At 39.4% G+C, this 21,379-nt stretch overlaps 1 protein-coding gene across 1 annotated transcript in view; it reads left to right on the forward strand.

Moving 5' to 3' along the window:
* LOC117376193 (whirlin-like) overlaps positions 1-21,379 on the forward strand; it is a 172,285-nt gene that overhangs the window by 145,323 nt on the left and 5,583 nt on the right. The window contains exons 8-12 of the mRNA XM_055224247.1: positions 1,800-1,874; positions 7,211-7,534; positions 7,949-8,189; positions 10,236-10,408; positions 12,797-12,925. Coding sequence (XP_055080222.1) covers positions 1,800-1,874; positions 7,211-7,534; positions 7,949-8,189; positions 10,236-10,408; positions 12,797-12,925 — 942 coding nt within the window. The remainder of the gene's footprint in view (positions 1-1,799; positions 1,875-7,210; positions 7,535-7,948; positions 8,190-10,235; positions 10,409-12,796; positions 12,926-21,379) is intronic.

The following is a 21,379-nucleotide window of genomic DNA, read 5'->3' on the forward strand; positions in this document are numbered from 1 at the left end:
TTCAATTTTGGATTCTATTGCGCTCAGTCTTGCATCATAGTACTATCCAATCATGTTTTAAATTGCTTCCACATTTTTCCACTTATCTTTTGTTGCTAGTGGACAGTTAATCCAGCAAGCCTCCTGACCCCTCTTCCACCTCCTCAGCTCACTAAATAAATCTAGATTACTTCACGTTGTTACAGCTCAGGCCACTGACCCATATAGCCCTCTAGCAGTCCTGCAGCCACTCCAACATTCATCTTGCAGTGATTAGTGGCTCCGCGATGCTATTTTAAGCTAGCGGAATCAGTGTTAAACCTAGCTAATTGGCCGTGCAGACTTGGAGTATTGTGGCGGGAAAATTACGGCCCCCTATAAGCAGCTAATTGTGCTTAATTGGCAGTCACTTCGTTAGTCAGCGAACGGCCATTGTTATGACTTTGTACTGTGTTATAATGGATGGGTGCCCCAGAACAGGTTGGTGGGGAGTCACCGATAACAGTGATGGAGCAAAATGGAGCAAGTGTAAAGGGAGAGCTATAGGTTTGGGTTGTTTTATTATCTATGGATATAGTTAAACAAGACCATCATGCTTTCCTTAAACCAGGTATTCCCAAACTGTGTCCCGAGGAGCAATTTTTCTTGTCCCTCAACCTTCAAGATAAATTGGCCAATGCTACTTTAAACAGTATTTTTTTACTGTACACTTCTGAAAAACTACTTTAACAAGCCCATATCAGATATTTAATGTGTCCCCCTGATGATGTAAGCTTGAATAAAGATCTAGTGGTTCAGTCTAACTTGTAATAAACACACAGATTTGAAGTACTGTATTAGTGACCAGTCTATGGTCCTCAATCGGCGCTCAGCTTTGTGTTTTCATATGTGGCTTTTAATGAGAAAAGATTGCCTTAAACTCACCCATTGTTTTTTTCAACTATATGTTAAGATTGACCCCTGCCCTAATAAATACATAAATGAAATAAATAAATAAAAATAGTATGTATTTTTTTACTCTACCATCTGCAAGTTTTTATTTTATTTTATTTTTTTCACCAGTAGATTGCAGCTGTGAAACCTGTCCCCACCCCTCCTTTCTTTGGTGCTCTTTGCTCTTCTTCTGTCAGGTCAAAGCCAGCACACTATCAGACTGAAGTAATGTAGACAGCATCTAGTGGTGATATGTGAGAATGCAACAGTCAGCTGCTCTATTTACAGATGGTAGCTTTACATGCCAGTTTGAAAACATTTTGGTCAACAGGAGTGAATTTGTCATGAATTTTGCAACTTGAACTCAAAAACTTTAGTCACTATGTCACCACGAACATGGTAGAAATAACCCCTAAAATCATATGAAAAGTACTTTTTACTTTTCAGTCCAGTTAAAAAATGTAGTGGAGTAGAAAGTACAGATACCTGCTCTCAAGTGTTGTGAAGTAAAAGTAAAAACTATCCAGTTAAGCACAGATACCTAAAAAAATCTGCTCAAGTACAGTATTTTACTACTTGTACTTTGTTACCTTGCACCACTGCATATACACTTATTAACAAAATGCCACCATCTGTCCCCTCTTCGGGTTCATTGCACATTGAAATACCATTTTAAAATGCTTGACTTTTTGTCCTCTAAAGCCCTTATATTGAGCCTGTACCAGGTCTGTGAATGTGCAGCTCTCATTATACAGTCCTCTGAGGCCCCCGACAGCCGTGGCACATCCAAGTTAAACAAACCAACCCAACATGCTGTCACCTCCTAGCCCGTAGCTCACTGGGTTTCAACCTTTATTTATTTATTTTCATTCCGTTTGTGTCTCCAGGCTGACGGAGCGGTGGTTGGCTGGACGGAAAGGCACCAGGAGCAGAGTGTGAATGCCTTACAGAACATGGCACTGGTAGGTTGTACTCTGCGGTTAGTTTGACATTTGGAGAAATACTGCAGGTCATGAAATCTAATTATGCACCCGTGTTCATTAGTGTCATAGTGCACACGTGGGATGGTGTGAGTCGGGCTTACTTTAGCTCGAAATTTGTTACATGTTGGTGGGTTCACTATTGAAATTTTGAATAATTGTGTTGCTTTTTAAATCTTATATTGTTGATTTTGTGCCCATTTGGATACATGGATGTACATTCAGGAGAGTACTGCTATAACCTGGAAAAAGCAATAGGTTGGTTTCACGTTACATCATGATATCCAAAGATGCCCATAGTGTAAAGATGCACCGTGTAACTTTTCTAATTGGGGTCTCCTATCTTCTTGTTTCCATAGTAATGTTGTATGTAGTGGGCTTTGCCCATGCACTCATCGTTGGGGAAGCTATGCCCTTTATGGGCTCGGGCCTAAATATTTAACTTCTACACCTGAATTGCATTTAAAATCCATCTGCCTTTACAACTTATTACAAAAATATTTTTAAAAACCTCCTCTACAATTTTGACGCATTTTCAGACTGAATTTACTTTAAGATGTTGCGATCTTAATGAACACATTTCCCCGAGCTCCTCCGCTGTACTGACAAATGACTCTCTACATCTACAATCAAATTATGTTTGTGCTGCATCTTCTGACTCTGCCGTCTAGATAACAGCTGTCAGATATATGGCACGGAACAATGCAATATCGTGTTAGCAGGTTTGACTGGAGACCTATTATGCAAAACTTTTTAAAGCTTTTAATCTTATCGTTGTTTTTTCTCATTTACCCGCTCAATGCTGTATTTAGAGCGGTCCATGCATGTTTGAGGGGTTTATTCTTCTGTATTCAAGACGCCATAGCTCTGACCTATCCTGTTTCCTCTTTTCACCACCACTGGCACACACCCTACACACACCTTTTTTTAAATATTTTTATATTGGAGACGATACAAACAATAAAAAACATTAGACATTTTGACTTGAGGGAAGAGGGCGTACATACATCCAGGTTTGAAAGGGGTGACGACACAATAAGAATGGCATCTTATGAGAGAGTAAGTGTGCAAATGTGTGTGTGTGTGTGTGTGTGTGTTTGTGTGTGTGTGTGGTCTGACACATTTGAAGAAAGTAGCAGTAAAGCAATAACACCTCCATGGAGCAGATGGCGAACGTTTTAACAGAAAAGTCCCACAGCGCCTTTAACATTGATAATGATATTTATTCTACTTTTCATCGCAGATAATCACTGCAGTAAACGACAAATAAATGGGTAGGTGAATGGGTTGGTAAGTCAGAGCAGAACGTTTAGAAAATTTTAATTACAGGGTACTCCCTTTTCTCCTTCCTTTATTTTCCTTTGGTCGGCCATTTGTTTCTTTTGTTAAGGGCTTAATCGGTGATACGTGTAGGATTTAGCTGTTTTAGAGTAATATTGTGATTTAAAATGTACTATAACTATAATACAACGACCCACTGGTGTCATAGATTATAACTATATAACAGACATAAGCACAATGTGTCTTCTTTAATATGTAATTTGTAAATCAACTCCTACATACTCTTGTTTCCATGGAGATTTCTATGCCATACTGACTGTGGACCATTCGAGGCAACACATTAACATCTCCAAAAAAGTTACACAATGCCCTTTAATCACACTGTGTTGACGAAATTAATAATCTAACTTTCTTGAACTCACAGCAGTTTGAGAAGTTATGCCCTATCTTGGAGGCGTGGATAGTTCAAGGATCAAATTGAATTGGAAATGTTTCCATCCCCTGCATAGTTATACCAAGGACATCTACAGCTGTACTATTGTTGGCATTTCTGTGAGGTATGAGCCGCAGAATCTAAATGTTACTTGTCCTTGCCTAATACTTGCTGTTAACATTACCGTGACTCTCCAGCTCCTGAAAAATTGTAAAACGTGTGTTAAATATTATAGTTTTACAATAGTCGAGTGGCTGTTTGTCGAGAAAAGTTGAGAAGAAAAAGAACAAAAATACAGAAGTGGTGAAAAATGAAATGGGATGCCCAGATTTCATCAACGCTAAAATGTAGAGACAATTTAGAAACAATCAAAGGCCTTCTTGAAGTTTAAACCTTCATTTAACAAAAAAAAAAAGCTGTTGTCATTTAATTGTATTAGTCTAGTCCTAGCTACTGTACAATTTAGACAATTATGAAATTACCTCATATGTCACATCTGCTGCTCGAGTCCAACCAAAAAAACCCCACAAAAAAACCACAACAAATAGGTAAGTTTTTTAGTACAATCTTAAATATAATGATGGTAGCTATGTTTTAGTTGCCTGAGATCCAGAATAAATACATCTTCAACACTTTCCAAAGATGTGACTCAGATCTCTGGTCTCTCTTCATATTTAAATGGGTGTGATTGACAGGTGGACCAATCGGGGACATGCATGGTCCATCTATATCGGAAATAATAAAGGAAAAAAATATCACAGGGGGCTGAAAAACATTGCAGATCTGTGCAGAATCAATGAGTGAAGCACTAAATTCTGTTAATTTGAGGAGAGAGAAATTAGATTTTATTTGTAAACCATATGTCACCAATGAGCTCATTCGTTTAACACGTGTCACTGAAAACAAAAATTATCTGACTGCACGATCATGTTTGACCAGGCAGAGGACATGGGGACCAGACTGATATCAATCTGTATAAAATACAGAGATATCAGTCTGGATTTTCCAGGCAAACGTTTTAGTGAAATCTATAGTCTACCGTGTCATATTCACTTTAAGTGACAGTGTTCTTGTCTCAGGAGTCCAGCCCAGCAGCAGCGAGTCACCTGTGGAGTACTTGCTTAAATGAGTATTGAACTCTGCTCCACAAAAACTCACTTTGGCTGAGATTTGTCTTTGAGATCTGACTCCCTTAAGCTCCCAGTCTTACCTGTGTGACAGCAGACAGGACAGGACAGGGGGCAGGATGACCCAAAGTAGTTATGATTTATAACACACTTTTCAAATTCAATAAGAGACAAGCTAGAAGAATGATACAAAGAATGAAATGGGGCAGTCGAAAACACATAGCAAGTTCTGAATGATATCTTTGTATTTTTACACAGATTGATAAACCTGGTCACCACTGCCACAGTACCATCCAATCACATTTGTTTATTTCAGTGAGATGTGAAACGAAGGAGCACATTAGTCACCCTTCATTTTAAATAAAATGACAATCGTCTTCTGTTTCGCTCATTGATTCTGCAGAAATCCGAGATATTTTTCAGTCCCAATTGTCCATGTTTTTATTTTCTTTCTTTTTTCCAGCCATATTTGCTTTGAATTGTGATAGATTGGGCTGAGAAAAAGAAGTTACTGATGGTCATATTTTTGTATAACACTTTTCCACCTTCAAGGCACTTTACTTCAAGAAACACTCACCCATTCACACACACAATCATACACCAGTGTACGCAGACACTGGGGGCGAGATGGATTAAGTGTCTTGCCCAAGGACACAACAACTGTATTCATCTGTGGGAGCTAAAATCGCACTGCCAACTTGTGTTTATTTTATTGTTATGTTTGTTTTATTACAACCCTCCCTGCACACTTCAGTTGTGCATCTCAGTTATTCAGATGGATCGTCCGTGTTTCTTAAATTCATATAACTTCAGTGTAATTTTAGTGCAATATTTAAAGTTTCACTATGTAACTTTTCTGCTGGGGGGGGGGGTCACCAATTGATCGATTGTGTCCGTGAAGATGTTGTTTTGCATAGAATGTTCCGCAGCATGGCATGAAACTTATCTGTCTCCAAAGAGGCCAGCCGGTAACATTACAGGGCAGAGTTACAAATCAGATCTGTGGATAAGTGACCCTGTTCCCAGTACAAAATGCATGTTTCAGTGACAATAAAAACCTGTAATTGAAAAAAAAAAACCCTGTAAAATCAATAAAGTATCATAATCAGACCATACCATGTAAAACAATATGTTTCCATGGAGACACAGAGTTAGCAGATACCACATTCTCACTAGAAAAAATTACATGATGCACCTTAAATTTTTTTTGGCAGGTCTGTAATCGGTTCTTATTTTGTCATACTTTGGCTCAGTGTGAGATTGACCGACTTTTAATGTTGAATTTCTGTGATGCTTCTTTGAAAATATCTGAGCAGTCTGAGTTATTTCTGATACAATCACCAAATCTTAGAGAGACTGTGCTTTGGAGGGCAGGTGTGACTGAACATAAAAACATCACCAATCACTTGAAGAACACTGAAGAATATTTTCTGGCATCCTGCTGATCGTTAGAGCTGACAAATTTGGAGAAATATGTGACTCTCCGCTCAGTCCACCTTTTCCACACCCTGAGAATTAATATTTGAGAAGAGGCTGAAATTACACAAATAAATCTCATGCATTTCAAAGCACGAGTTTGCAGGTTCATGCATATAAGACCTCACTCACGCACCAGGTGAATGCAAACCAATGACAAAAAGTCATCTGGACTGAAGGAGTAAATTCAGAATAAGAACACAAACAACCTGATACTATTACACAACTTAGCGATATTCCATGACCAGTTTCTTGTTTTTGCTTTTTCAAGTCAGAACACGTATAATTGTAATGAATTTGAAATTTTGAGAATATTTTGCCTGCCTGTCCCTTGTACTTTCTGTTCAAAGGCAGGAGTGTCTGACACTAGCCCGTAGAGCACATCAGTTGTCTGAAACTGTCCAGTTTTGTCATTTGCCAATCACTGTCGCTAATTTATAGCATGTGTCACTCAAATATGTTTGTCTCTGAAGTACGTGTTACTTCAGCCTAAACACTTTCAATCTGTCAAAGAACCAAAGTGTTATGTGTTATTTATTTTCTGTTTTTCATCCTGACTATGCCAAAAGAAGAAAATAAACAAACCAACTTAAACTAAACATGGAAGACATCTGCTCTCGAATATTTGTGTATCTGAAGAAAATATATAACTTCTTTTATGTCAGATTTACGGAGTTTAGAGCTTCAATTGATCATTCTGTTTGTTCCATTTCACAGGTTAGATAATTCCCATATCACTCATGTCCGTCTGAAATTGGGGAGACGGTTCCAGATCATAACATCTTTTAAAACGTAGTAAAAGTGTGTGGTTTTGGGTTTCAAAGGCATGAGAATATTCCCAATTTGCAATTAGTTTATTTACTAAATCAAATTGAATTCTAAAGTGTTCTGTAATAAAACTTTTGACAGAGTTGAGTCTTTATCATTCCGTGGCACAAATACCGACGTTCCAATGCTTGTAACCATGGACACAGTATACTGACCTTCTTGTCTCTCCGCAGGATGACGTGCAGATGAGACAGTCCCCTCCCCTGTTCAGGCCCCCGAGCCGCTGCTCCAGAGAGCGGATCCCCTCAGCTCGCCTGGTTCAACCCGGCCCAAACCGCCTCCTCCAGGACTGTCTGCACAAGTCCCTGAGACCCACGTCCCCCCGCGGCTGTCCCGGGCACCACGTCTCTATGTCCGCTCTCCATCAGCACCCGTGTACTCAGCCGGAGCCCCTCCCTCACCACTGCCACGCCCACCACCCTCACTCGGGACGGCCCACCTCCGGAAACCACCCCCCTATGTTTCTGCATTCAAACTCGGCACCGGCAAAAGCAGAAGTGAGACCCTAGACACTTTTCTCCCATAGGATCAAAAAAAGTGCCCTAAAAATGTGTAGAAGGTTTAGAAGGTTTCGACTCTCATTCAGAAGCTATTTTCAATGTGATGGGACTGTTTTGAGACACGGGGATTTACACTAGATTGAGTTGGATAGGTCCTACCCTCTCAGTGAGGCGTTTTAGAGTGAAACTGCCCTGCCCTTGTTTACTCGCTAACCTTAGGGGGCAGAACCTATCCAACTCAGTGTAGTATAAATCCCAGTGTCTCAAAACAGTCCCATCACATTGAAAATGGATCAATGGAAGCAGAAACGTCTTGATAGAGGGATTAAATCATTAAACCTTAACTAAAACTTCTTCATTACATTATCATGGAAATATCAAACTCTCTTTTTCCTTTCTCATACTGTCCAGGCTTACTCCAGATCCAGCTCTTATGAAAAGTCTTGCGTTTCATCCAAATCGGGCTGCTCCTCCAAAGGTGTGTCTCCCCTGGCGTCTCCGCACCCCTCGCCCTGCGCCTCGCCCTGCCCCGCCCTCGTTACTCCCGCCCCCTCAACCTGTTCTCCAGACCAGCCCTGCTCCCCCGCTCTGGGTCACCAGGTCATCGTCGACGGCAACCGACTCACAGCTGACTGCAGGACGCAACAAAGAGGTGAGGAGTGATAATGTGTGTGGTTTTATTTGGTGTTAAACGGTTGTGTGGGGGGTTGTTTTGAGTTTCGTGAATATATATCATATTTCATTGAATCTCTTGTTTATTGATTCATTCACACCAGTTGTTGTTTTGCCATGTTTGGATAGTACTATTTTTGTATTCTGATAACACTATGGTACTCTGGTAAACTCCCCTACTATCTGATATAAATAAATATATGCGCGGATAAATTAAAATCTACACAATATATTTAAAAAAGTACAATTTGATAAAAAAAAAATGTTAAAACTGCATTTTTTGAGGGAGTTTAATTATTAATATTTTTGCTTGAGAACTGATACTTTTTGATACCTTGGTCAAGGGTTGAGGAGGCAGTCTTACAGTAAGTATGGTAAAACTATATACCGTTCTGCCTTTTTCAAATTGCGGTACGGATCATCACCAGGACTCATCACCCCCATCCTCCAACTTCACTGGCTTCCCCTAAAACAAAGAGTCCACTTCAAAATTCTCTTCACCACATTCAAAGCTAGTCATAATCTTGCTCCACAATACCTCACTGATCTCCTCCACATTGCCACTCCCTCTTGCTCTCTTCCTCTGCGACATCACTCCCTTCCTCTCGTCAAATGACTACTCAAAACTTACAGGTCCAGCCAATCCTACACCAGACACCAGTCTAACCAATAGACCCTTTTCACGGAGCTGCCTGGCTAGTTCTGGCTTTCTCAAAAACTGCACAGTCACACTTCCTGCTTCATTCACTGCATTTTGGAAATTATCCGAGTTGTGCTAAAATAAATAGATAGCCAGTCACAGACAGCATGTCAAGAACTTTACTATGATATAAATACTTCACTGGAGGAAGCTTCTGTGTTTTTCTGTGGGATTTGTGTCTTGAAGCTAATGCGCTACAATTTGAATGATTTTGCACAGTAAAACAATGGACTTGTCACTAGATGTATTTTCATAAAGTTGTCTGTTTTATTTTTAGATTTAGATTCACTTAGCATTAGTATTAGCTTTGAGAAAAAAACATCTACTTTTAATAAACACACACATTTCTTCCGGTGCTTACATCATCATAAATATCTTAACATGCCGTCTGTGATCATCAGTCCTCGTGGAGAATGAATGGAGCAGAAAGTGCAGCTCTGCATTTTTTGGAAGTAGGCGGACAGCTCTGTGAAAAGGGTCTATCACATCGTCATCAAGTTTTGTATGGCTTTTTTTCGCATTTTTAAGTTTTTAAGTTGTTCTGTACCGTGTCCTTGTGTGTTTTCAAAGGCGCTTAGAAATAAAATGTATGTGCAACTTGGATTTAATAATTCAGGGCAACCTTAGCTCAGGGGCGACAGTTGCTTGTGTTTGTCCACTGGTGCGAAGACTGGCTGTTCGAATCCCACTCTTGACATAAAACATCATTGGTAGAGCGGTCAGATCCACTGACCAACAGGTTGACGGTGTGATTCCAGCTCTCACAGATGAATGCTGTTGTTATGTCCTTGGGCAAGACACTTAACCCACTTTGCCCCCAGTGCCAGTGTACACTGTTGTATGAAGGTGTGTCAAATGGATGAATGGTTCCTTCATGTAATACACTTTGAGTGCCTTGAAGGTGGAAAAGTGCTTTATAAAATGGGACCATTTACCATAATTCCGTAGATAAGAACAACAAATCGCACAAATGTGTTTTTCACTCACATTTTTGGGACTCTAGATAAGGACACACTAGCCAAGGACAGTGTCACCCTGGACTTAGAGTGATCATAAATATTTTATCAGGTCTGAATATATGAAAATAGTTCATTTATCAAAATTACTTGACACAACAACTTTATTTTATGGCAATAGTAGCAGTATTAATTCATCACTTTGTCAATTTTGATGTGACTTTGCTAACATTTGTAAGACAGATTGTCCTATGTTTTCAAATTGTCCTTAAAAAAAAAAAAAAGGCCAGTTTCAAACCATATTTCAGCTAAAATGTCTGTCAGTATCTGGGGAATTATTTCTGATGTCATTTGCACTGACGGTCTTTAGGGGGCACTCTCTCCCAGTTGTCGGACAGTGGGCAGACGCTGAGTGAGGACAGTGGAGTGGACATCGCAGAAGCCGGGGCCCTCAGTAAAGATGGCAGCCCTCGCCCCTGTAAGAGCCAGCTGGGACATGTCGCAGAGGGGACACAAGCGCCACCTGCTGGAGTCAACAGGCAGGTGAGTGTCTTCAGGAGAATTTAATTTGTTAAACAGCTGAAAGAGGGGGTATTTTACTTCTATGGGGCATTAACTGCTAACACATTACATACTTAGATCACCATGTTACCTTTTATATTTTTAAAATTGCTATATTTGCTGGAAACAATGTATTATGAAGTTTCAGCTCTGATTCAGAGCACTATCACAACACAATCAGCGTGCACCCCCTGTGAAGTTGTAGTGTATTGTTTTGGATCGTGTATATTGTATGTATATGCAAAATTTAGTATGTATGACATAGACTTGGGGTTGAGTATTGGATTGCATCTTACAGCTAACCGTAAGGAGAGTTCAAACAGGGGCTGGAAGAGATCGCTCGATTACTCAAACATGGAGGGTTAGCATCTCAAACCTCTTCAGACATATTTTTGATGAGGGAACAACATTATAAAGGGTAGAAAGCTCCAAAAGGTCGATTTTTTTTAAGCTGTTAACTGTTGCATTCCCATTAAACATATGTAGCATTGTGTTTTGTTTCTTTTGATAGCTGTACCACCTCCCTCTTTAGAGTAGTGCTGTGAAAATACTACAGTAAAAAACACACACACAGTATGATAGTGCGACTTCCACTCCTCTTCTCCCCCATTTTCATTGCAGTAGCAGAACCACCAGCCTCTTTAGCCTCTCCATCTTCTTTAGCACTATAATATGCTTTTTCTTTATTGTAACATTTTTGTATCTTAAAATTCACAGTTTTTTTTATGTTTTTGTTTCCTGAGTTGAGTTACTGCTAATCTTCCGCCTATCAGTGCATGTTAGATTTGAGATGTATTCGATGATTGTTCTTGACACAGGTCTGCTCTCTCAGCATTTTAATTACCAAAGAAAAGAATGGGACAAGACGTATTTCACGCTCTAATGGGCTTCTCTCTGTGTGTCATTAACTCCAGACAGAATCAGCACAATCTCTGCACTTTCCAGACACGAGTTATGTCTCAGAGCATCCTGCATTAACAAGTCTGGCACAAAAAAGTGGGACAATTGAATATATTTTAGCAAAATATGTAAGAAATACTTTAAAGGTTCATAATAGAACTTTTGTAATACAGGGTCTGCCGTCAAGCTTATCCATCTTGCGTTAATTCAGTTTCTAGTGTCTAAAGGGCCTAAATTGCGCTGTTTTCAGATCTATGTGATAAAACAGATTACTGAAACCTGTGTGAATGAAACAAAACACAATTCCAGGTACATTTTTGATGAGGTAACAACATTATAACATGGCACAAGGGTCCATTATGCAAAATCTACTTTTTGGAGCTTTCTATGATGTTATATCATCAAAAATATGCCTGAAGAGGTTTTAGACCCATGTATGTTTGAGAAATCTAGCAATCTCTCCCGAGTTCTATTTGATGTCCTTCTTACAGTTAACAGCATGATTCTGTCCAATGCTCATCCCTCACACATGCTCCTACATGACAATTTTCCATAGATATACAAAAGCAGGATACAGAACCATGCGCAAACGTGATGTGATATGCAGTAGTTACATTAGGGGAATGTACGCCGATTGTAATGTGATAGCGTTCTCAAAGGGGAGTGACTTAGGGCAGAGAGCAAAGGGATGCCAAAAAAAAACTTATCAAACATGTTACTATGTTGTTTTCAGTGAACCAACAAAAGGTAGCATGGTGATCTAAATAGGTTAAGAGTTAAAAGCCTATGGAAGTGTAGCACCACCTCTTACTGTGAGCAGTCTCGTCTCTCCACAGATCTGACCTGTAACTTGGCCTACTGGCTTCACCTGCTTGTCTCCACTGAGGTAACAACAATTTAATGGCAGAGACAAGCAGGTGAAAGAGCCTTCATGAAAAATTACATAGTGAGCATTTAAAAGAATGTACAGACTTGCATTTTGGTTTCAGTTCAGTTAGGGAGAAAAAACATGGTATCTAGAAATCGAATTATTATTTAAAATGCTGACCCATTTGAACTTTTATACTATTCACACAGAACATTACAAATTAAACTTGGAGCTTTAAACTTAAACTTTATACCATGAGTCAGAAAATGTTTTAGTTTGAACTTTTAGCCCTGCCTACTTAGATCTTTCTGCCAGTATGACATTGCACCATGACACAGAAATAACTGTCTAGGACAGTGACAAAAAAAATCTAATAGTAGCAAAGATTGAAGTGCTATGAGGAAACAGCTACATGACAGTCTTGAAAATCAACCATGACAGAAAATGAAGGGTTGGTTTCCCTTGATTCTTAGTAACAATGTGCCTGACTGGATGAACAAACTCTATACCAAATCCAGTCCATTTTAATGCATATTTTTTGTGAAAGAGATTATATACTTTTATGTTCCTTTACCTCATTATTCTGTGTGTATGCGCCCCAGCTGATGTCACCAGTCCCCATGGCTTCTGCGGTCTTAATCCGAGTCATGAAAAACTCCAACACTTTGGGCATCGCTATTGAGGGAGGAGCAAACACGCGGCAGCCTTTACCACGCATCGTCACTATACAGGTGAGCCACCAGTATTTTACAGACATTTGAAATTGACCTTGGATGTATTTGGACCTATGTATTTTAATCAGTTTTGGTATTAATGTCCAGACTGCTTGCTTTTGCCATTATCAATACACAGAATAGATGGTAGACAAACACTCAACCAACTGTGTTACTGTCGCAGCCATTCTGTTCAAATGCAGTGGTCTGGTTAATGAACTGCCAATCACAGCTATCTCTACACTTAGCTGCGTTTTTGTGGTCTTCTGCTGTTACTCAGACAGGGTGGTGGCGTTTACTATTGACAGATTGACCAAAAACACACAGAAAATCCATAATATCAGACGCTGCTTGATGTCACTCACAGCTCATCTTTGGTCGTACAATGGTTCTGAGTTTAATCTTTGTCCCTGTCTCACTGTGAGACCTACGACTCACGTTTCTGAGCTACTACACAAGATTGCCCCCATGATGAGTAAGTCTAATCTTTCACTACAGACAGACAAAATAGTGCGGTGGTCACCTGGCTCTATAATAATTAACTGCATGTCCTCTTTCATTGCCTCCATAAACCTCCATAAATCTTCCTCTAGGCCTCCTGTTTCCTGGCAGCTCTAACCTCAGCCTCCTTCTACCTATAAATCCCTCTGTCCCTCCTCTGTACCATATATTCACTCTTCTCTCCTCTGTATCATATATTCACTGTCTTTCCTCTGTATAATATATTTGCTCTCACTATATAGCCACTATTCCTGTCTTACACTCATTGAAACAGCCCTTACATGTGTTATCTTTAGTTCTATATGGACTGCTCGTACTTGAAGTTCTGACTCTGCAATGACCTTCCCCCTGCACCATTTTTCTCATTTAGTCGGTAAAAGTTTGAGAACATCTAAAAGCTCGTACCCGCTGAGGTGACCTGTCAGCCTGTCGGGGCACATCTCACGCTCTATAGTCTGTGTGTGTCTGTGTGTGTGTCTGACTGACTTCAGCGTTTTCTACTACATGACAAATGCAGTAGTGGTATATGGCCAAATACTTTTAACTGCACTCACAATATTATTAATAATATTATAATATCTCAATTCATTCTTTGTTAATCAGTCCATAGCATATGCTTCTGTGAGCTGCTATTTGGTTGACTGACTGATGTTAATATTGTCTGATACCTGTCAAGTATAAAACCAAATTCATCTTGTCTGTGTAATCCCTCAGTCATCCAGGTCTGATCCATAGCAAAAGAAAATTTCAATTTTGTCAAATGAACAAAACGTTTTTGAGTGAAGACATATCAGTGAACTGTGCCTGAGTCATATTTTGCATAATCATTCAAGGCCCCTAATAGATGCTCTCACACCTATTAGCAGACTGGCTATTACTATTTGGATATCTTCAAAGGAGTGGTTAGTGGCTTTGAGGTGGAGATTTACAGCAGATTGGGGTCCTGAGCTGGTCTCACACCAGTGGTACATTCTTATATGGAGTGGCTGTTTTTTTCTCCAACATAACGCTCACTGCATTCCGCTGCCGCTGGGTGGAGCAGAGCAGGGCACAGCAGCAGAGGTGGAGCAGCCGCCGGGTGGAGCAGAGCAGGGCACAGCAGCAGAGGTGGAGCAGCCGTCGGGTGGAGCAGAGCAGGGCACAGCAGCAGAGGTGGAGCAGCCGTCGGGTGGAGCAGAGCAGGACACAGCAGCATAGGTGGAACAGCCGCCGGGTGGAGCAGAACAGGGCACAGCAGCAGAGGTGGAACAGCCGCCGGGTGGAGCAGAGCAGGGCACAGCAGCAGAGGTGGAACAGCCGCCAGGTGGAGCAGAACAGGGCACAGCAGCAGAGGTGGAACAGCCGCCGGGTGGAGCAGAGCAGGGCACAGCAGCAGAGGTGGAACAACCGCCGAGTGGAGCAGATCCAGACACAACAACAGAAGTGGAACAGCTGTCGGGTGGAGCAGAGCAGGGCACAGCAACATATTTTTTTGTTGGGAAAAAGTTAATAGAGCGTTTATGCACATTTTCAAACTGAGCGTAATGATATGCAAATCATATCATTCTCTCACAAAATGGCTCTCTAGCGCCCTCTTCAACTTTCATTTTGAAAAATTCATAGAAGACCATCGAGTTGTCATGGACCTGCGAAAAAATTCACAGGGGCCTTATTTGTGTTGGAGCACAACATAAGAAAGTCACATGACTGTAGCTTTTATTGTTTAGGAGAAAAATTATGGGTGGAAAAATAATTTCCATTATTATTATTATACTTACCACTATGAGGCCATTTTTGACCCTGACCTGTACGTTAACGAAAAGTCAGTTTTATTGGACCCAAAATTCAAGTTTGGCAATAAATGTATTAATTTCATGTTCACAAAAATGATTCTTTCAAAATGACTCAATAGCACCACCTCAAAAATAAAAATACATCACGGCAATGAGAGACATTTTTTATCATAGACAAATGAAATTTGGTACAAACATAGAACATGTCAAGACAAGTAAAATTATATTATGACCCCACCCTAAACCCTACAGGAAGTCGGCCATTGTGGACAGAACCCTTTTTTTTCCCAAAATTTTATCTCTAACATTTGAATTTTTTTACACTGTGAATTTTAATCCAAGAAACTTGCAAACTGGACAAAATGAACTAGACCCATGTGGGATTATAGGCAACTCATTTGGAATTTTCTACATAAAAAAATGTGGATGTGGCCTGTAAATAAAAAAGCTATTTTTTGAAATTTTAAATTGTGCGTAACTCAAACTCGCAGTGTCCTATTTCCCGGCATTAATGTACATTTTGTTAAAAATGTTGATTTGAACGTAATGATATACAATTTACATAGGTCCGACATTACATTGCTCCACAGCGCCCCCTTGAACTTTTGAATGAGACGCTAAAAAATTATTTTGTCAAAAACATTTGAAATTTGGCATGAACGTCCCTACTGCCATACTGAACAAAAAGGTTAACGAGAACATACCTCTATTTGCAACCATGTTACTGTGGTAACATAATAAATGTGTCATTGAAAGACATGGGGTTCAGAGTACTGGACTTTGTTGTAGAGTAAATAGATGCTCTACACTAATCCAACTATGACCTAAAATTCAAGAATGGTGAAAAATTTTGAATTTTTATGTGCTAAAAAATGTATACTTCAAAACGACTCAATAGCGCCATCTCAAAAGCCAAAATACATTACGGCAATGAGAGACCTTTTTCACCGTAGACAAATGAAATTTGGTACAAACATAGCAAGACAAGACATGTCAAGACAAGCAAAAATGTATATTATGACCCCACCCCAAACCTTACAGGAAGTTTGCCATTGTGGGCGGAACCCCATTTTTTCAAAATTTTCACTCTCACATTTGAATTTTTTACGCCGTGGATTTTCATTCAAGAAACTTGCAAATTGGTAAAAATTAACTAGATCCATGTGGGAATATAGGCTACTCACTTTTTTTTAAGTCATTTTAAATAAAATGTGGGTGTGGCCAGCCTGCAAAGAAAAAAGATGTTTTTTGAAGTTTTAAATGGTCCTTAACTCAAACATGCATCGTCTTATTTCCCGGCATTAATATACGTTCAAAATCTTGTTCTGAACGCAATGATATACAATTTACATGGGTCAGACATTATATTTCTCCACAGCACCCCTTGAACTTTTGAATAGGACCAAAAAAATCACTTTGTCAAAAACATTTGAAATTCGGCATGGACATCTGGCTTGACAAACTGAACAAAAAATCCAAAGAGAACATACCTCTATCTGCAACCATGTTACTGTGGTAACATAATAAATGTGTCATTGAAATACATGGGGTTCAGAGTACTGGACTTTGTTGTAGACTAAATAGATGCTCTACACTCATCAAACTATGGCCTAAAGTTCAAGATTGGCAAAAAATGTTGTATTTTCATGTGCAAAAAAATTTATGTTTCAAAATGACTCAATAGCGCCACCTCAAAAATCTAAATACATTACGGCAATGAGAGACCTTTTTCATCGTAGACAAATGAAATTTGGTACAAACATAAAACATGTCAAGACAAGTAAAAAATTATATTACGACCCCACCCTAAAGCCTACAGGAAGTCGGCCATTGTGGGCGGAAACCAATTTTTTCAAAATTTTAACTCTCACATTTGGATTTTTTTACGCCGTGGATTTTTATTCAGGAAACATGCAAATTGGTCACAATGAACTAGACCCATGTGGGATTATAGGCTACTCTCTTGAATTCATGAAGTCATAACATGTGGGTTTGGCCAATACGCAAATAAAAATGGCGTTTTTTGAAGTATTAAATTGAGCATATCTCAAACACGCAATGTCCTATTGCCCGGCATTGATATACATTTTGGACACAATGATCATCTGAATGTAATAATATAAAATTTACATAATTGAGATATTCCATTGCTCCCCAGCGCCCCCTTGAAATTTTTAATGGGACCCAAAAAAAAATTACTTAATCAAAAACATTTGAAATTTGGCATGGACATCCCTTTTACTATACCCAACAAAAAGCCAATGAGAACATACCTCTATTTGCAAGTATGTGTATGTTACCATGGCAATGCCTGACATTTCTCATTAAATAAAATACATGGGTTTTTGGTTAACTGGGATGAAAACTTACTTTGTCATAGACTACTGAACTTTGCTACACATATTCCTCTCATCATACTGAACAAAAAAGCCAACGAAGACATACGTCTATTACCAACCGTGCAGGCGTGACAATGTCATAAATGGTCTCATTGGAATTAATGGAGTAGTATTACTGAGATGCTGATTTTGGGGGGAGGAGCTATGTAAGCGGGAAGGAAACGCAGGATCTTCATTGGGGCATTTAGCCCGCGGTCACAAGGGGTGGCGAGGGCCTTTATCACTGCTTGCAGGTTTAATTATTATTATTATTTTACCTTGACGTGCATTGCTTAGGAGTGTTACTGGTGTTGGTGTTGTGTTGCATATGACCTGTTGGCACTTCCTGTAGCTTGGCGGTCCAAAGCAATTTATATAATCTTATAATATCAAGAAGTTAGCAGAAGTTGAAGTTTCCTGTATTGTGTGGGGCCTTTGTGTCTGGTGTTATCCTCATGTCTGGAAACTCTAATATTCTAACTTGGCAGAAGGCAGATTATTGTGGGATTTGAGCTTTACACATTATCAATCTGGGATGGTCCTCTCTCAAAGCGAGAGAGGACCATCTGAGAATAGCCGAGTTCAGCTGGACTGAGATCGTCAAAATAGCGAAACATGCAGTGTAATCAAATATTTCTTAAATGGACTCTTGTGAGCTTTAATCCATGCTATAATGGTCTTACCTCATCAAAAACATACCTGGAGTTGTGTTTTGTTTTCATTCACACATATTTGAATAACTCTTCATTATTAGTCTGTACATCTCCGAAGCTCAAAATGCTCTGTTCCACCTTGTGATGTCATGAAGTGGGAGCTTTTAAGTTAATAGTTATCTTTTACCTTTAGTAGTTCAGCTGAGATTGGCAATTCCAGAGCTGTAATCATCTAAATGATTCTAGTGGCAGTGTATGTAGTTAAAAACACAGTTGAGCACTTCCTGTATTATCACATGACATCACATGAAGGAACAAAGTTTTTTCTGTTTGACAAAAGAAGGCAAGGCAAGTTTATAGCACAATTCACACACAAAGTACTTCAAAGTGCTTCACAGAATAAGAAGGACATTAAAATCACAATACAACAAATCAAAGCATTAATAATCATCATAAAATAAAGAAGATAAAAAAGATTAAAAGAGAAGAATGCAGAATAAAAACCTTTCAGTCATATGCACAGCTAAACAGAACTATTTTGAGCCTGGATTTAAACATTGTCAAAGTAGAGGCCTGTCTCACATCTTCAGGAAGATTGTTTCAGGTTTTAGTTGCATGCAGCTGAATTGCTTCTGGATGTACTGCAGCTGTCTTAAGGCTCGTTTGGAGAGGCCAGTGAGCAGGCTATTATAATAGTCTAACCTACTGGAGACAAATGCATAGATAAGTCTCTCCAAGTCTGGTTTAGACAGTATACCTTTTGTTTTTGCAATGTTTGTAGATGGTAAAAATCTGCAGATGTTATTGATTTGATGTGGCTGTTAAAGTTCAAGTCTGAGTCCATTATTACCCCTAGATTTCTAGCCTCATTTGAAGGTTTTAGAGAGAGAGACTGGAGTTGACCTCAGCCTAAATACGAGTGTTAAAGATGTGTGAATGAAACAAAACACAACTCCAGGCAAGTTTTGATGAGGAAAAAACATTAGAACATAGATCAGAAAATAGTGGCACTTTAAATCTAGTTGAGAGAAAAGCCCAAACACTTTCCCTGTCCACAAACGCATAAAGCACTAAGTTTATTTTGATGCATTGAGGAAGCTTCTCTGATTGGTCAATCATTTGGCCTAACCCAGAGGTGACTCCAGCCCAAATGCAGACATAGGAGTGGCACCAGATGGATTGTCATGTGTTTGGGAACTCACTTATATCAGAGGAATTCATTTTGTGTGCAAGGTCTGGTCTGTCTGTTTGCGCTTTTGTTTTTGAAGGATTGGTCATATGAGGCTCAAGACCAGAGGTGACAGAGCCTTTTCTCTGACAGCGCCCAGACTATTGAACAGCGCCTTCTGCCTGTCAGATCCTCTCAGTCTTTAACACAGTTTAAACGACTGAAAACACACCTCTTCTCCCTGGCATTTAATACGAGCTACACAGGATATCTTGGTGTTTTATTGTTCCTCTTGTATGTTTTGTATTATATTTATGAATTATATTTGGGTTTTTTTTTTGTTGACTTTTTATGTTAAGCTTTTTGGGCAGCTGGAGTTGCTTTTAAATGTGCTATGAGGAAAACATTTTAGAGGACATTCATAGTGACGAAAACAGTGTTAACCTATGATTTATATTTAAAAACGCCTTTGAAATATGTATTATCCACAAACAAACTTGAACAAAACATGTCTGGTATTAAAGATTGAGTAGAATACTATTTGAATTTTCCATTTCACTTCAATGGGAGGTATCTAATCTGCCCAGCTGTTCATTCCTCTGCATGTGTTACGCTGTGAACCCATCTCCATAATGAGCTCCTTCTTCCCCCACACCTCTACTTCACTCGGGCAGGTCTCACGCAGCACTTGGCATATTTCCATGACACAAGTGTTTTCTGTTAGCTAAGACTGATAGCATCATCTAATCACTGCTACGCTCTCTCGGTGTCTCTCTCTTTACCTCACGGGCTGCTTCAGGGGGGGCAAGTTTTTCCATTACAATGTCAGACTCCATTGAGAATATGAGGGCGGATTTTGTGACCCAAACAACGTCACTGTTGGGTCACCATGTTATATCAAAAAGGTTACATTGATACAGACACTACAAGGAGGTGTATGTGATTCAATTATATAGAGGTCAATACCAAGCAGTGGTGGAAGAAGTATTCAATTTTGTTACTTAAGTAAAAGTACAAAGTGAAAGGCCACTCTGCCAAGAAGAAGCCATTACTCCAAAAGAAACATAAAAAAGCAAAATTACAGTTTGCAAGTGCACGCAGGGACAAAGACCTTTTCAAAGAATATTTGAGAGACATGTCCTCTGGTCTTATGAAACTAAAATTGACTGTTTGGCCATAATGAGCAGTCTTAGGTTTGGAGGGAAAAGGGGGAAGCTTGCAAACTTGAGAACACCATCCTATTTGTGAAATACAGGGGTGGCAGCATCATGTTGTGGGGTTGTTTTTCCGCAGGAGGGACTGGTGCACTTCACAAAATAGATGGCATCATGAGAAAAGAAATGGAAATACTGATGCAACATTTTAAGACATCAGCCAAGAAGGTAAAGCTTGGGTGCTAATGGGTGTTCCAAAATGGACAATGATCCGAAGCATACTGCTAAATTGGTTACAAAGTGGCTTAAAGATAACAAAGTCAATGTTTTGGAGAGGCAATCACAAAGCCCTGGCCTCAATCCTATTGTATGGACAGACCTGAAAAGACATGTGCAAGCGAGGCGGCCTACAAACTTGGCTCGGTTACATCAGTTCTGTCAGGAGGAATGGGCCAAAATTCCTGCCAACTATTGTGAGAAGCTTGTGGAAGGACGTTTGACCCAAGTCATACAGTTTGATCCAAGTCATACAGTTTGATCCAAGTCATACAGTTTGATCCAAGTCATACAGTTTGATCCAAGTCATACAGTTTAAATGCAATAGTACCAAATACTAATGGAATGTATGTAATCTGCTGACTTTGAAGAAAGTTGTTTAAAAATTGTCTAAAAAAAATCCTCCTTTCATTATTCTGGCATTTAGCAAATAGAAATAATTTTGGTAATTCCTAACACAAGAAATGTTTAGTCTGATTTCATGTCAGACAGTGAGAAAAAAGCGTGTGTCTTTTTTATATAGTGTATGTAAGTTTCTGGTTTCAAGTGTATTTAAGCTTCTTCTCTCAA

This window comes from Periophthalmus magnuspinnatus, chromosome 9, assembly GCF_009829125.3.
Source record: "Periophthalmus magnuspinnatus isolate fPerMag1 chromosome 9, fPerMag1.2.pri, whole genome shotgun sequence".
Lineage (NCBI taxonomy): Eukaryota > Metazoa > Chordata > Actinopteri > Gobiiformes > Gobiidae > Periophthalmus > Periophthalmus magnuspinnatus.